The sequence below is a fragment of the Schistocerca cancellata genome, chromosome 3 (assembly GCF_023864275.1).
Source record: "Schistocerca cancellata isolate TAMUIC-IGC-003103 chromosome 3, iqSchCanc2.1, whole genome shotgun sequence".
Taxonomy (NCBI): domain Eukaryota; kingdom Metazoa; phylum Arthropoda; class Insecta; order Orthoptera; family Acrididae; genus Schistocerca; species Schistocerca cancellata.
Window position 1 is genome coordinate 685,216,991 of NC_064628.1, and position 17,884 is coordinate 685,234,874.

The 17,884-nt window shown below is 37.9% G+C and overlaps 1 protein-coding gene across 3 annotated transcripts in view; it reads right to left on the reverse strand.

Moving 5' to 3' along the window:
- Positions 1-9,836: 9,836 nt before the first annotated feature.
- LOC126175666 (RISC-loading complex subunit tarbp2) overlaps positions 9,837-17,884 on the reverse strand; it is a 130,382-nt gene continuing 122,334 nt past the window's right edge. For all 3 annotated transcript variants that reach the window (XM_049922579.1, XM_049922577.1, XM_049922578.1), the window contains one exon: positions 9,837-12,123. In XM_049922579.1, coding sequence (XP_049778536.1) covers positions 11,987-12,123 — 137 coding nt within the window. In that variant the 3' untranslated portion in view covers positions 9,837-11,986. The remainder of the gene's footprint in view (positions 12,124-17,884) is intronic.

The following is a 17,884-nucleotide window of genomic DNA, read 5'->3' on the forward strand; positions in this document are numbered from 1 at the left end:
CCTAATCATCATCATTTCATCCCCATCGACGCACAAGTCGCCAAAGTGGCATCGAATCGAAAGACTTGCACCCGGCGAACGATCTACCCGACGGGAGGCCCTAGTCACATGATATTTATTTATTTATTACAATACTATTACAAAAATTGACCAAAATCCATGATATTTTACACCAATAAGTACACAAAGTTTCCAGAATTTCTTAATCTTGAACCTTGCCTCACCATCATTCCCCAAATCCCTCAACATGCAAACTAACCTTACATCCACAGAAAGAACTGCAGTCCACCTCCTAAAAACTGATCGCGACCTTATAATCCTACCTGCAGACAAAGGCTCCACCACTATTGATTTGAACCTCAAATTTTACCTGGTAGAAGGACTGCGCCAGCTGTAAGATACATCCACCTACAAACCTTTCCACAATGACTCCAGTCCAGAAATCCAGCAGGCTCTCTAATCACTCCTCAAGTCCTTCAGGCACATCCCAGAACCTCTCCCCAGAGTCCATCTCTCTGCTCATCCCTACCACTCCCCGCACTCCTACCTTCTACATGCTTCCTAAAGTCCATAAACCCAACCTCCCAGGATGCTTCATGTCACGCGAGAGTAAAAGATATTTGGCTGAACAACATATTATTTGAAGCATATTCACATGCATCTGACAGAGAAAGCAGTATTATCATTAACACTCATTCTATTCCTTGAAATAAGAGAGCTTTGGTTTGATGTTAACTGATCTTAGTGAGTATGGACGAATATATTACGGCACCGTTGCGAGACTGCAATCTTTAATTGAAAGGCATTTTCTGATTTTGTGCGGGAATAATAAGCCAATAAATCAATTTCTCGGCAGCATAGACAAGGTGTGTATTGCGTAAAATATTCTCCATCTTATGGTTCCACATTTTCAAATATTTGTGCATGCTTACGAGACATTTCTTTGGACTGTGGAAGCACGAACCTGCAAACTCCATACAGACATTAATTTAAAGACTTTTAAACAAATCCACATCAGCAGACAGGCTTCCACAAAAAGGAGAATTGTACCATAGTTAACGTAGACTAAGATTCCTACAGTTGCAACATGCAGTTCGATGATGGGCAGAGACATCGAGTACAGCCTACAGTCAGCATGCAGCAGCAGATCTCTAGTCTACCATGCACAATACCCTGAACATAAACGTTGTCTAGTAAGATCTGTTTGGTTATTTATTCATTTCAAAGACCTAAACTCTTTTCTTAGAGAGACTAAAGAACTAATTCCTTTAATCAGTAATAATAATAATAGTAATAATAATCAGTTCATCAAGATTACTTTTTGTCTCTGAAAGGAAATTTTCAATACAGATCTCCATACAATAACTGGGTTCAGAGCAAAATAATGACTACTCTCATAAATCATTACATCCCAGTAAAATTATAGCAATTTACCTCTCACATGAGAGGGAGTTACACCAGTTACTGTGCCCCCAATGAAAGAATCTCTGCTCTCATGGACCAACACGTTCAACCTATTACCTGGAACCTAGCCTCCTATATAAAAGATACCAATCATTTCCTCCATCGACTCCACACTTGCTGTCCCTTTGCCACATGGTGTCCTCCTCGTTACTATTGATGCCACCTCCCTTTACACCAACATGCCTAATGCCCTTGGCCTTATCTCTGTCCACGGAACCTACACAATATACTTGTTTGTCCCTACACAACCCCTGCTCCCTACCCCTTACTTCATGGCTCATATCCCTGTCATAGACCTAGATGTAAGACCTGTCCCATACATCATCCCACCACCAACTACTCCAGTCCAGTCACAAACATCACCTATCCCATCAAAGGTAGGGCTACCTGTGAAACCAGTCAGGCGATCTACAAGCTACACTGCAACCACTGAGCTGCATTCTATGTGGACATAACAACCAACAAGCTAGCTGGCTGCACAAATGGCCACCAACAAACTGTGGATGAGAAACAAATGGACTACCCTGTTTCAGAGCGCGCTGCCCAACACAACATCCTTCATTTCAATGACTGCTTCACAGCCTGTGCCATATGGACGGTTCCACGAGCTTTTCTGAATTGCACTGATGAGAACTTTCCTTGGAATATATCCTACGTTCCCGTAACCCTCGTGGCCTCAACCTTCATTAGTCATTGTCCACACCCATCCAGCTCTTTCCCTGTTCCCATTCCAGCACTACACAGCCCTCATTCCACTATCACATCCAGTCTTTTTACTTCTCTCCTTTTCTGCTACCCCCCCCCCCCCCCAAACATCCCCTGCCCACCGCCTAACCTCCTGACTGCACATAGCTGCCCTACTCTCTCTTCACCTCATCTCTGCACGCTCCCCAGCAGCACTTAACTGTACCCCACCCCACCCTACTATCCTTTCCCCTCCCTGCCCCAGCCTCCTCCTTACCTCCACCTAGTCACCACTCCCATCATGCACTGGTGCTGCTGCTCGCAGTGTGGATTCAGTTGCCAGGGACTGCAGTCATGTGTGTGGTGTGTAAGTTGCCTTTGCATGAGAGAGAGAGAGAAAGAGAGAGAGAGAATGGTGAATAGCAACTTTCCTTTCATAATATTGTATACGAAGTTTTAACACAAATCTTATTCATGGGTGCCATGATCTGACATGGAATGACACCTTGTTGATCCAGAATACATCACTTGGGATAACTGAACCTTCATCTTCATGTAATATCAATAAACACAATATTTCATCACCTGTAACAACACATTACAGTAGCTCTGTATCTAGCGACTTGTGGACAGCTTGCATATGCCTTGTTTTAAACCAGTTATGGACTAAATTTTGCTGTCAAACTTCCGAATAAATTCCGTGACATGTTCCAACATCGCAGTGATTTCTCTGGCTGTGATTCAGCAATAATTTTTTTCTGATTTCCCACCATTTTATTACGTACTTGGGGCATCCAGGACACTCATCTTCAGCATCAACACGGCCTTCTTCGAGGCATTTACGCCACTTGTAAGTTCTTGTTTTACTCACAGCACACTCGCTACAAGCAATATTTAACATTTCTAAAACTTTGCTGCATTTTGTTCAGTTCTTGTACCAAATTGTAATACAAATCCATGCGCCAATATTACAACACACACAACCTTTTTGACAGCTGACACTAAATATCTGATTTGGCTAATACTACAGATCACCTTTGGACATGTTCACCAACATGCCAATGAAATAATCATGCATATCGAATTCATACGACATGAAAAATTACAAAATTGCCATTGCTTTTTGAATACAACCTCTAGATGCTCATTTAGAGTTTCTTGTCAAATTCGTCTGCTGACAAATGATGGTTGAAGTGATCGCTATAGCAAAAATGTACTGATACCAATATTACTGGCCCCTGTTTTGATCAGAACTGACGTAGAATCTTCCTACATGTCAGTTAAGGACCTGAAGATGGCTTACTAAAATGCTGAAAGTGGTAGCCTAATAAAACAAGTTTGGAACCTAGATGGCTGAAACGTGTTTAATTTGACATTCTGTATTTAACAGCCGGGTCCTGTAACCATCTCTAAAAAGGTGGACATACAGAGAGATGCTGCTGTTGTGGTCTTCCGTCTGAAGGCTGGTTTAATACAGCTCTCTGCGCTAATCTATCCTGTACGAGCCTCTTCATCTTTGTGTAACTACTGCAGCCTACATCTATTTGAACTGGGTCACTGTACTGAAGCCTTGGTCCCCCTATACAATTTTTATTCCCACATATCCCTCCATCACCCAACTTACTATTTCATGGGCCTGAGAATGACCCTTATCAATCTATCCTGCATTTTACTCAAGATGCTCAATAAAGCTCTTTTCTCCCCAGTTAAGTACCATCTAATCTTCAGAGTTGTTCTGTAGTCCAACATTTCAAATGCTTGTATTCACTTTATATTGTCTGTGTTGCTTGTTGTCCATATTCCACTTCCATGAAAGTGGACACTTCACACAAATACTTGGAGAATTCCTAAGATTTATATTCAATGTTTAAAAAGTAATTCCATTGCGACAATTGGGCCTTGGTTTCGAAGTCATACCCATGTACATGTTTCATCACCTGTTATAACCTCCTTTAGAAATTCTGGATCACTGTCATCTTCATTCAGCAATTCCTGAGCAATGTCTACACGATGTGTTTTTTGGTCAAAATTCAAGAATTTCAGAACAAACTTTGCTGCTACACATTTCATGCCCGAAACATCTGAAAAAATTTCTTAGTTTGAGCCAAAGGATATGCCGACATCATCAGCAACCTCTCTGATGGTGATTTGGCGATTTTCCAGAACCATATTCTATGCTTCTTCCACATTGTCTTAAGTAAATGATGTGTTATGGAGTCCAGGGCAGTTGTCTTTCACATCTTCTTGACCCACTCTGAAACATTTATACCACTCATACACCCTTATTGTACTCATAATATATTCACCAAGGCCACAGGCAACATTTCGAAAGTGGTGCTGCATTTTACTCCATTTTTTCAAGAAAAATTTAATACAAATTCTTTGTTCTATCTTTTCAGAGAGTAAAAAATTCACTAAGCACTCAAAAACATGTATAAACCTTTCAACTGTCAACAATAAACTAAATATTCAAAACAGCTGAAAATGTATACATTCATCGGGAATGTATTTACCAACAAGTTATAAATAAAAATAAAATAAAATAAATTAAATCTGATGAACAGGGCCCGCAAAATTAAAAAAATCCAATTACTTTTTGATCTTATCTCGTATACGTTGTAAACTAAATAAAGTGGGAAATGCCAGTCAGTGCCCTACAAACAAGCTAAATATTCAACAGAAAATTTGACCTATAGACAAAGTCTGAGAAAAGATATAGTCAAGAGAGTAATACTGTAGCACAGAAACAGAAGTACTGCAGTGGCTTGGGGCTCCACACTCACCATGCACATACAGTAGAGACTGACCAAGTATATATATATATTTTTTTTTTTAATTGTGAGAAAATGTGCAAGTACTAACTTTCTGGTCTCGCATTTTGTGAGCCGAATAAATTAAGGCTGAAAGTTAAGTTACTTTTAATTCTTCTTTAACCCCCAATTAAGCATACCATTTGCTATCTTCAGTCTTTTATTTTTACAGAATTTAACAATAATGTAATAGAACAGATTGCTAATCACCATAATGCTGACACATTGAGTTTCCATAACATTGTTTGATTTTAAATTATTTAAAGTATACATGCCACTATTCGAGGCAGGTTGGTGACCAGATGAAATGAAGCAAAATAATTTCTTTGCAGGCACATTTACCACATTTGTGAGTGAACTGACAGCAATTAAGGTACTGTGTTAGATTATAATGTAAGCCCTACCTTTGACATTGACGTAATTGCCATTAAGTACTCTGGAGGTATTGCTCCACTAAATGTAAGAATAAATGTAACTGCTTTGCTACTACATTTTTTTTTAATTTAGATGTAAATTATCCATTCTCATGATGATAGTTTTCTCATGAGCTCAATACACGTTTGTCATGTGCATATGACAGTAAACCCCTACTAAATTTTATGGTGCTGCACAGCTGTTTTAGTATGGTATTATTTTGGGATTTTGTTGCTTGGAACCTGCTAGCTTGTTGGGAAACAGATTTTTACCAACTGTCTGATTTCATAAATGGATCACTAATTTCAAAAGTTCCCTCAATCCACTTAAAATACTGGGTTTATAATGGCAACACTTTCCCAAAAACGAATTCTCATATTTTCTGTATAAAAAAACCTTCATGTACTCATCTCACTGGCAGCAGAAGTGTCCACACATTTCATTTTTGTCACATAACAGTAAGGAACTGGGAAAAAGATAGTTGACTTGGACAGATTCTGTGTGGGCCTGATGGGAAGAGGATAAGAAAGTAGAAGTTACAAGAAAATTATTATTTTACTCGAAGTCCATCATACCATTGTTATAAATGAAGTCAATATCCATGGCCACAGTTAAATATAACCACCATACTTTTACATTACCTATAATCCATTTGGTAACTTACACACAAGCCATGATGCGTTCTCCATATGTGAATAAGAAAAACATCAATTCTGTGTTATTATTGTGACACAGAGATGTTTTTATTTTTGGTTTTAAATCAAGTTAAATGTGAGAAGCATATAATTTTTAAATTTCTTCTTATGTACACTTTACGTAGTTTACAACAGATCAAAATAGATAAATGGCTAGATAGTGCAATTTAAATAATCCCCCACCCTCCCACTATGGCCGCCACCGCCACCCCATGTCGCCCCATCCTATTCAATGGATTGGCAAAATACATCCTCAATGTCCGATTTCACTGTATCCTCGAACTTGATCTTTGTCTTTCTCATGGTCTTTTATCATCAAGTTTTAAAATCATACTTTATTCTTGATAGCCAATTAGCATACATGTGTCAATATGTCCATACCATTTCAGCTGCTGTGAGGTTATTCTATCTAAGGCTTACAACTTGAACCTGTCTCTGGATTTGCACAGTCCAGATTCAATTCCTCTGTGTTTATTTGACCATGCTACAGACATCCCTCATCTAAGGTGCCTGAATTCTGCTGGTGTCTTTACTTTTTATGGTCCATGTTTCACAACCATCTCAGAATGGAAATGTAATAGATTTCACAGGTGATACTCTTACATTTTAGCAGTACTTTCTTGTACCATATTAGGTTGTTAACAATTTGATACAAGTTACTACCTGCTTGCATTCTGCGAGTGATTTCTTTGTCTATAGAACCAGTATCGGAGACAACACTCCCAAAATATTGGAAATGATGAGTCATCTGTAACTGTTTTCCCCTCACTTTTCTCTGGTTGAAAATGAGCTCATATAATTTAGCAGCTCCTGCCCAAGTGTTTTCCTGATCTTTTTAAGTCTTCTTTAGAGTCATGCGACAGACATGTCATCTCATCAGCAAATAACATTAATTTCATTTGCTCACCACTGATTTTTTGGTGTACTTTTCCTGCCTCTCTTTCATTACAGTAATGAAAAAGAGGTAACAGAATTTCTCCTTGCATTAACCCAGGTTTCATGTCAAAGGTTGGTCATTCCTACATGTGTTTTGACCTTTCTGTGGCTGTCATCCTACAAATTCTTGATCCTTTATACTAAATCATCCTATTTTCCAATTTTCTTCAGTGTTTCCCTCAACTTTTCCCTGTCCACAGCATCAAACACTTTCTTTCTATCCTGAAACGTTAACCACAGATGTCAATTGTTTTCAGTGTGTTTTTCCATTAACTGGCACAGAGCAAAAATTTAATCAGTTGTTGATCTTCCTTCCTGACTCTGTATTGTTCTTCCAAGAGGTTTTTCTTCTACGATTTGTCTGATCTACTACTCTGAAATCCTTTCACACAGTTTACCAGCTTGAGATGTTAAAGTGATACATCTATAATTACAGCATTTGTTTCTATCATCATCCTTTATAATTGGTGGTATGATGGCTATTTTTCCAATCGGCAGGTACCTTCCCTTCTCTCCATATCTTTCAAGAGAGCCTGCAGAGCCACTGTTTTCCCCACAACTCCCATGGCTTTGATCGTTTCACCAGCTGATTTTCCAGTTTTGATGTATTTCCAGACATACTCAACATCATTCAAAGTTACATCTGTCCCACTGTCCGAGTCAAATTAATGTGATACACCACTGTCTTCTTATGTACACTTTACGTAGTTTACAACAGATCAGAGTATGACTTCCAACTGGGTTTAATTATATCCTTGTGATGAGATATCCTTATTGTCTGTTAGCTACTTTGAATGTTCCTTGTGTCTTTCTTCTCATCTCTTATCCCGTATAGAATTTTCTTATTTCCATTAACATCCTCTCTCAATTCATCACACTATTTGTTAAGCTACTTTTCTCATTGTTTTGTAAAACTAATCTTACTCGATTCTTAATGATTCTGTACAACTACTTATGATCCAGCCGATCTCTGAAGTATTTTATAAACAGTATGATGTTGTTGTTGTTGTTGTTGCCCACAAACCTTCTCACTTAGAGTAACAAGATTTTCTTTCATATCTTTCCATTCCTCCACAATTGTTTTTTCATCTGCCTTTGGAAGTGCAGTCTGTACTTTGTCTTGGAGCTCTATGATTTATCACTGTCCTCAGTTTGATGTCCTGAGTTTTTTCTCCTGTGCTCTTCTTACTACTTCTAGCTTATTGAGTCTGAAGCAGCCAATGACAAGTCTGTGATGACTTTCCATGGGAACGACTAGGAATCACTTTAACATTCATCAGCCATTTTGGAGTTGTTTCTCAATCAAAATATAAGAGATTCACTGTTTCCATTCTATTCATATCTACAAAGGTGTTCCTTACACAGAAGTCAAGGAGTCTGTAACCTTCCGAGTTCTGTGGCTGCCATTCATGTGACCCTAGAATATTCTCTTACCCATCTCTAGCAGTTCTGACTTTGGAAATAATATCACCTCTTACTCTTTCCTCAAGTTGTTGTTCTTCATCTCCTTCTCTTTCATAACTAGCCTGTGGCGCATAGCACTGAATGATATTGATATTCTGGGAAGAATTCAACTTTAGTCCAATGTGAGGAATCCAATCAGAAACACATTTTATATCTACTACATTGTCTTTCATTTGATGATCCATAATTATACAGATTGTATTTTTGGCTTGGTTTCCTCCTGACCAGAATATATGGTATCGCTCTCCAACAAGTTCTTTTGATCCTTGTCCTTGCCTTTTCGTTTCACTGACTAAATATACTGATTTTTCCCCTTTTTTTATGAAGTCTACACATTCCTCTCTCTTACCAGTCAGTGTCACTATGTTGCATGTGACAGGCTTTATTTGGGTCACACATCAACTTTTGTGTTCTCTTCTTTGGTCATGGTATGCAACTCAATTTGTTTTGAAACTAGCTCGCAAAGCGTATCACTTCCAAAGATTTGTCTGTCAGTGTTATCTCCCTTAGCCTTTGGAGTTTCCCACTCCACCACAAGGCAGTAATTCCCTTCTCATTTATCCCCCAAAAGAAGGGTCATCTCCTCTGCCAGCTTTGCCATACCAAAGTATCCTCCTCCACCACTGCTGCCACTAAGGTCTTCACCTGTAGCTCTATACATTGGTTCCATGCTATACCCAATGAAATTACTCAACTATACGAGTAGGTAAGTGGGTACTACCTCCCTTGAGCTGATTTAATAGTTGTGTATAGTGACACCACCATGGTACTTTTTAGAAATTCTTGTGAAAAATAGCTTTTGAAAAACTCAGTTACTAATTTCCTTTTAAAAAATAGTCATTCCACAGTTTTCTACCATAGGAAAAATGCAGATTTCTATTATTGTCCCTTTTTAAGCTACATGGCAAAGAACACCAGATGGTAAAACACTGGGATGACAAGACTATTTTGAAATCATGGTCACATGTATAATACTCTATGGAAAAACATTGATCTACCATGTCTCATAGGTCATGAACAGCACACCTCTCAAAATTCAAATTACCTTAACTGCCTAATAGCCACATCAACAAATCTACATAAAAGTGGGGACATATGGTCAGTGTATTCACTTGATCATAAGTTATCCAAACAAAGAATGAAACACATAGTTAAAAATCTCAAACTGTTCCTCATAAAAAGAATATGACAAAAATTTTGTTGATAGTGTTAAATATATACAACTGGTGACAGAAGCACAGTAGACAAGCTGTAAATTATGAACGTATCATGCTAGGAACTGAATAACCAATGGCTATCTTTTTCAAGTGTAACATTAAAAACAGAAATATATCTCAAACTAAAAAACAAAACAAAAAGAAGACAAAACTACATAGGAATTCACATTTTTATTTCTGTATTTCTTAGTGCAAAGACAACTCAAATACATTAGGAATAATAATTCACATTGAACACAAATGACTGTAAATGGAAAAACAAAGAACCATAACAGACATGCATAAGGAAGTCACTTAAAAAACTTTTCTTTTCAAAAAGCATTAACTATCCAATGCTTTGCACTCACAATAATTCTTAAGGTTGGTTGAACTATACAAAATTAGGTACTGCAATTTATCACATTATTTACCCCAATTACAATATTGTGCTACATGTTCAATATATAATAGGGTGTGATGTATAATGACCAGCACTGTATCACAGCATGAAAATAATAAAAGATAATTATGCCACTTTCACTAACTGCAGTGAATTCTGAAAATACCTCAAACAAATACTGAAAAATTCCAGTTACTCATAACATGGAGCAATACAGGAACTGACAATTTTTATATTTAATTTCATAGACAACTGCCCCATTCTCATATTATCAATTTAGTAAATTAAAAAAGCTGTCAAAAGTGACACCAAAGTACGCCCTTGCATGAGCCCTCACGTTAAATATGTCCTCTGTACAAATGTAATCTGCTGACAGTTCCAACTGTCAGTCTACAGCTGCCTCACAGCATCATCAGTTATGTTGTGTTTATGTTCAATAATCAAAATGTAATTGTATTCTTAGCTTTAGACTTCCTTGGCAACTGATGCCTTGAACAATAAAATGAAAATAAACATTTAAATTAGGTGGTTGTTTTAATGTCAACAAAATTCACTGTCAATAGACCAAACACTTAAAAAGTACAGGCAGGCTGAAGTGTTTACACTGGCAACATATTTTTATGTTAACACAAATAGGCAAAATATCAAAGGTACCTTTAGTATCAAAACAAAAATTCCATGAACTATACAAAGTTCTCACCCAGTTTTATAGGGTAAAAATAACTTAGTGAGCAACTGAATTTTTCTCAGGTTCTGGATATAAATCACATCACTTCTAACACCAGCTAAAGACTGGTAACAGATACCTGAACATTACAGCTGTTGCACTGAAAATGCATACTCAGAAAAACTGCTTTCTCACATGTAGCCTTTCTTTATGAAACAAAGTTTCCCCACAACTGTTTCATGAAAGTACATGCAAAGGATAAAAATAATCAAAATTTGTGTATCAATGTAACGCACTTAACCTGCTTTATCATGTTCCTGAAATACAGACAATTTCCAACATTTTTTTATATAGTGAAAATAAATATTTCACATTAGGATTAAATAAGAATTATTACAACCTCTATACTTTGCATTAAAATAATGCTGTTTTCCGAAGTTCAAGCCATAGACTCCTTGTTATACAAACATCACAACACATTACAAGACCTTCTAAGTTAAAAACTCTACAATTACTGGACTGTTACCTGACATGGTCACATACTTCTACAAGAGTAAAACAAATTGTTTAAGATATAACCATAGAATTCAATGGCAAAATTGCATCAAAATTTAACTGTACTCTTACAGCTATACTGAAACCCTTAATTCTAGTCCAATATAGTCTACCCAAGAGTAAATACTTCAGTATAGCGTATCATAACCACAATCTGAAACCCAGTATTTAAACAGACCACTCTTATTTGGAAAATTCCACTAATTCTATGCAAAGTATAGCTTGTATTCTTTGTACCTGATACAAACTGCCTCTCCGCTTCAATGGGGCCTTTCCGACCAGGAAATACACTCACATATGAAGGTCTGGGAAACAAACAAAAATGGCAAATTCTGGAAAACAGTACATAGTGAAAAATTACTGTCAGTTAAGACCTGTGCGAATTTATTGGGAGGTTTTTCTATGTATACTGCTTCACAGAATGTTTTGTAGGTGCATTTTCTGATCAGAATGGCCCGGCTCAGGATCTGCCGCAAGTAATTACTTGCATCGACTTGCAGCGGTCTTTAGCATTAAAAAGCGACTTGAGGTTTACAGATCATATCAAGATAATTAACAATGGGACAAAACTTTCAAAGAGGTGGTCAATCACAGCAAAGTGCACGCTATACCATTTACAGACAATTAAAATTCTTTAACATCCATGACTCCTGATTGCCTCCCAGAGGGCACACTGTGTGACCACCTCATGAAGCAATTATTCACTTTTTTGATAAGATCTTTAGATACTCAAGCGCATTTTTTGCAGCTGATGATTGTGCTTCCTTTGTGTCATTTCCAGAACCATAACATACGGCCACAGGAACAGTTGAAAGCTGAATGAGACATTGTGTTTTACCTGTGAAATATACAAATTTATGAATATTCCTACAAAGGAGTGTAATTTTTCAAAATACCTACAAATTTCAACCAACTGTTGAAGCAAAGTATAATGACTTTATAATATCTACATATTTCACTTAAATCATTTTAACTGCCAATAAAATAACATCAGTACATAACACAGTGTGTGCAAATGATCTTTATAAACAAAAAACCAAACAAATTTCAAGCAGAAATAAACAAGTAGTACATCTTATGATAAAATGTCAATTACAGACTTTTTTCCTTTATTACATGAGGTTGGTAGCAGCCCTAGTTCTGCATCATTAGTAAGTGAAAGTACATATCAAAAATTTAAAAAAAAAATTAAAATAAACTGGATCCAACCGTATGTTTAATTCTGCTCTATTTCTAATTCAATTTACATTATGGAATATGCAAGACCGACTTGTTCACGAAATCATGCATATTTTGGAGTGTGGCTTTGGTCAAGATCTTCACACAGAACATTAATTACGGAGAAGCAATTCTCCAAAATGAAACTGGAATCATTTTTTTAAAGTTACTTATCAGATGACAGCATACACATAGAAAGCAAAATAAAAGCACTTGCTGTAACATTCACTAGTCACGAAAAACTAATGGTTTGGAAATAATAGGCATATACGAGATTACTTAGAAAGTAAGGATCCAAGTTAAAATACACACAGTAGTTGAGAACAAGAGCAAGAATGGAAATGGACATTTTCCTACACAATTTTAGTAACTAAAATACCTTCAGTTCCAAAGATCAGAGCAACACAAGAAACCGTTAATGTACATAAGCACACCAGCTAAGAAACTAATCACCCCCAGGTGACAACATACAAATAAAATGTAACATCATTTGTAACCTTAAAAATGGCCTCAATTCATGCAGAAAAAAAATCCACACAGTATGTCATATCCACTACTGATGGCCTTGGGAGAGGTGGCTTGTAGAGTATGGATGTAGATGTAGAACTCTACCATCTGGTGAGCAAGATGTATCAGACAGGCGAAGTACCCTCAGACTTCAAGAAGAGTATAATAATTCCAATCCCAAAGAAAGCAGGTGTTGACAGATGTGAAAATTACCGAACTATCAGTTTAATAAGTCACAGCTGCAAAATACTAACACGAATTCTTTACAGACGAGTGGAAAAACTGGTAGAAGCCAACCTCGGGGAAGATCAGTTTGGATTCCGTAGAAATATTGGAACACGTGAGGCAATACTGACCTTACGACTTATCTTAGAAGAAAGATTAAGGAAAGACAAACCTACATTTCTAGCATTTGTAGACTTAGAGAAAGCTTTTGACAATGTTGACTGGAATACTCTCTTCCAAATTCTAAAGGTGGCAGGGGTAAAATACAGGGAGCGAAAGGCTATTTACAATTTGTACAGAAACCAGATGGCAGTTAGAAGAGTCGAGGGGCATGAAAGGGAAGCAGTGGTTGGGAAGGGAGTGAGACAGGGTTGTAGCCTCTCCTCAATGTTATTCAATCTGTATATTGAGCAAGCAGTAAAGGAAACAAAAGAAAAATTCGGAGTAGGTATTAAAATACATGGAGAAGAAATAAAAACTTTGAGGTTCGCCGATGACATTGTAATTCTGTCAGAGACAGCAAAGGACTTGGAAGAGCAGTTGAACAGAATGGACAGTGTCTTGAGAGGAGGATATAAGATGAACATCAACAAAAGCAAAACGAGGATAATGGAATGTAGTCAAATTAAGTCAGGTGATGCTGAGGGAATTAGATTAGGAAATGAGACACTTAAAGTAGTAAAGGAGTTTTGCTATTTGGGGAGCAAAGTAACTGATGATGGTCGAAGTAGAGAGGATATAAAATGTAGACTGGCAATGGCAAGGAAAACGTTTCTCAAGAAGAGGACTTTGTTAACATCGAGTATAGATTTAAGTGTCAGGAAGTCGTTTCTGAAAGTATTTGTATGGAGTGTAGCCATGTATGGAAGTGAAACATGGACGATAACTAGTTTGGACAAGAAGAGAATAGAAGCTTTCGAAATGTGGTGCTACAGAAGAATGCTGAAGATAAGGTGGGTAGATCACGTAACTAATGAGGAGGTATTGAATAGGATTGGGGAGAAGAGGAGTTTGTGGCACAACTTGACGAGAAGAAGGGACCGGTTGGTAGGACATGTTCTGAGGCATCAAGGGATCACAAATTTAGCACTGGAGGGCAGTGTGGAGGGTAAAAATCGTAGAGGGAGACCAAGAGATGAATACACTAAGCAGATTCAGAAGGATGTAGGTTGCAGTAGGTACTGGGAGATGATGAAACTTGCACAGGATAGGGTAGCATGGAGAGCTGCATCAAACCAGTCTCAGGACTGAAGACCACAACAACAATGTCATATCCAGCTGAAGCCACTCACTGACATTTACATCCATCAGATCAGCCACACCACATTGTAGTGGTGTCGACTGCTGCATTTCACCAGTTATTCCACTTAGTCCCAGAAATTTTCTATAGCATTAAGATCAAGTAATTTATAGGGACAGTCGAGGTGTGATATGTTGCCCAGATGCTCCCTCAAGACAGGGCTGTTAACCTAATGGTAGACCGGAGTGTCCACAGCACACTCATCATGAAGGTATAGGGAAAAAAAGCAACACTTGAGAGTGTTGAAACAGACGTCCTGGTTCAAGTCCATGGTAATCTGAGTAAGTGGAATGAAGTCACGAAATGAAAAGCACCCCCAAAACATCACAGATGTGTCTCCAGCTTGAACTACACCCTTGATGTACTGTGCATTAAGTGCCTCACTGGTCACTTGGTATGCTCAATGACGCAACACTTGAAAAAAAAAAAAAAAAAAAAAAAAAATGCAAAAGTGCAATTCATACGATGACACTACATGTATCAAGTCAGCTGCAGTCAATTTTCTGTATTATTTAGCCCATTCAATGCACACAGCTTAATGGTGCCACTGTGAGCAATGGCCTTTTGCATGCTTCCTGGGACTGAGTAGTCACTAAATGCGGTAGCCATAGCAGTATTTTCTCAAGAACTGTTTGAAACAGACTTGCACTCACTGACAGCAGCAAATTAATTGTTACTGACAAGATGGAACACTCATTTCTCGTCTCTATTGGTTAGGATCTTATTATGACCACTGTTCTGTTGTGTTGTGTTATATGAATGCAAGTCTCACACGATTCCTTGTAGACTGAGCTGACAAAACACGAAAGTTTCTTTTGCCATTCTGTCATAGCTCTCTGTCAGGAAACATGAAGTAGAGAAATACTGAAAGGATTGAACAACTAGAAAACTTTGTGATAAAATGAAGAGGGAAGCTAACTAAAATAAAAGATTTAGAGAGGAGACAGAAACGAGTGAATTTACATTTAAATCACATACATTCAAATTGTGCAATGTGTTGACTAAATGGTACTCTTTGAACATAGTTTAAGTGCTTCCAGATCTTAACAGTCAACAAATATAGCACTGGTTGCTGGTAGCTCTCCCCACAATTAAACTGTTAACGGCATTTCACTTCTGGCAGCACGTCATATACAAGTCAAAAAGTAACAGTATTGAGAGTCTATTTCCTAAAAACCTATTATCCTACCTTATTTAAATGGCTGATGTTGAGACCTATGATAGGGAACAAATACACTGGCACTAGCTGTGATGGCTCTACTTCTGGGCTATTTGCTGAATGAGTTGTGTGTCACATTAATCTACTTGGTAACATAGGGCAGGGTGCTGCTGAACCTATGTGAACCTCTGCAAACCTTCAACACTATCCTACACATCTTCCAAGCCTGGATTCATTTTGGGTCATTGTTCCTAGGTGTAGGAATTTTCACAGTATTTACAGAACCTTAAAAGAATGAGTGCCATTTCAGCTTACTAAGTGTAGCTATAAGCATGCTGTGTTATTTAATGATATTTTTGAACCTTGCTATAATGTATCCTCTATTTGTGTCATACAGTTGGTATTTAACATACTCCTCCCCTTCAAAACATGAACCGGCAACATCCATTAATTCCTTAACGTGAACATAAACACTAAGACATTAAAGTAACTGCATCTATGCAGAGAACATGTGTTTAAAAAAATTGACAGTTGAAACATTTGTTTCACTTGTAACATAGGAGGAAACAATAAATGAGTAATAAGTAAATAGATGTTTTGCCAAAAGAATAAAATTGTGCTCATTAATTAAAATGCACAATTAATACTACAAAATATTACAGTTTCATGCAATAATCTGAAGTTTGTCAATCATCTATTAACTGAAACGTCAGCTCAGCAAGCTTCCACAGCAATAATCATTAGACTTGTAGACTAACAGTGATCATGTTGTGAGAATGTAGCACAGTGACATTAGCTAACTACTGGTTCTGAACGGGACAGAATGTGATGAAACCTCTCATCAATTTTAAAATTCAGTATATGGATCCTAATATCACAATTCTATATTCGAAAATTCATTCAAACCAAAAATTTATGATTCTGTCCTGAGAGTTCATGTACACTTCTGAATATTACATACAATTCTCTGCATAGCACGCTGAAGTCACATGCACTATTCAAAAGTACATTAGCCAAAGTGCTACTTTAATCATTTTTCTGCGAGTCCAATCTTCCACACAGGTGTAAAAAAACCATGCTAGGTCACCAAGGTTACAGCTGACAGTATTGTACCCCAGTCTCAACACATATGCCAATGTCCGTTCTACAGCTTTGACAAACTTTAGAAATGTCATTATTTAAATCATCGGCCTGCTTACAGTGTTATACACTGAACAGCCAAAGAAATTGGTACACTTGGCTAATATCGTGTTGGGCCCACGAGAGCACCCACAAGTGCCACAACACGTGGCGGGGACTCTACTAATATCTGAAGTAGTGCTGGAGGGAACTGACATCATGAATCCTGCAGGGCTGTCCATAAATCTGTAAGAGCACAGGGGGCGCAATCTGTTCTGAACAGCATGTTGCAAGGCATCCAAGATATGCTCAATAATGTTCATGTGTGGGGAGTTTGGTGACCAGCGGAAGTGTTTAAACTCAGAAGAATGTTCCTGGAGCCACTCTGTAGCAGTTCTGGACAAGGAGTGTCGCACTGTTCAGCTCGAAATGCTCTAGTCCGTCAGAATGCATAATGGATATAATAGAGGGAAACATTCCCCGTGGGAAAAATATATTTAAAAAGAAGGATGAGACTTACCAAACAAAAGCGCTGGCAGGTTGATAGACACACAAACAAACACAAACATACACACAAAATTCTAGCTTTCTCAACCAACGGTTGCCTCGTCAGGAAAGAGGGAAGGAGAAGGAAAGACAAAAGGATATGGGTTTTAAGGGAGAGGGTAAGGAGTCATTCCAATCCCGGGAGCGGAAAGACTTACCTTAGGGGGAAAAAAGGACAGGTATACACTTGCACACACACACATATCCATCCACACATACACAGGCACAAGCAGACATTTGTAAAGGCAAAGGAGGCTTTGCCTTTACAAATGTCTGCTTGTGTCTGTGTATGTGTGGATGGATATGTGTGTGTGTGTGTGTGTGTGTGTGTGTGTGTGCGCGCGCAAGTGTATACCTGTCCTTTTTTCCCCCTAAGGTAAGTCTTTCCGCTCCCGGGATTGGAATGACTCCTTACCCTCTCCCTTAAAACCCATATCCTTTTGTCTTTCCTTCTCCTTCCCTCTTTCCTGACGAGGCAACCGTTGGTTGCGAAAGCTAGAATTTTGTGTGTATGTTTGTGTTTGT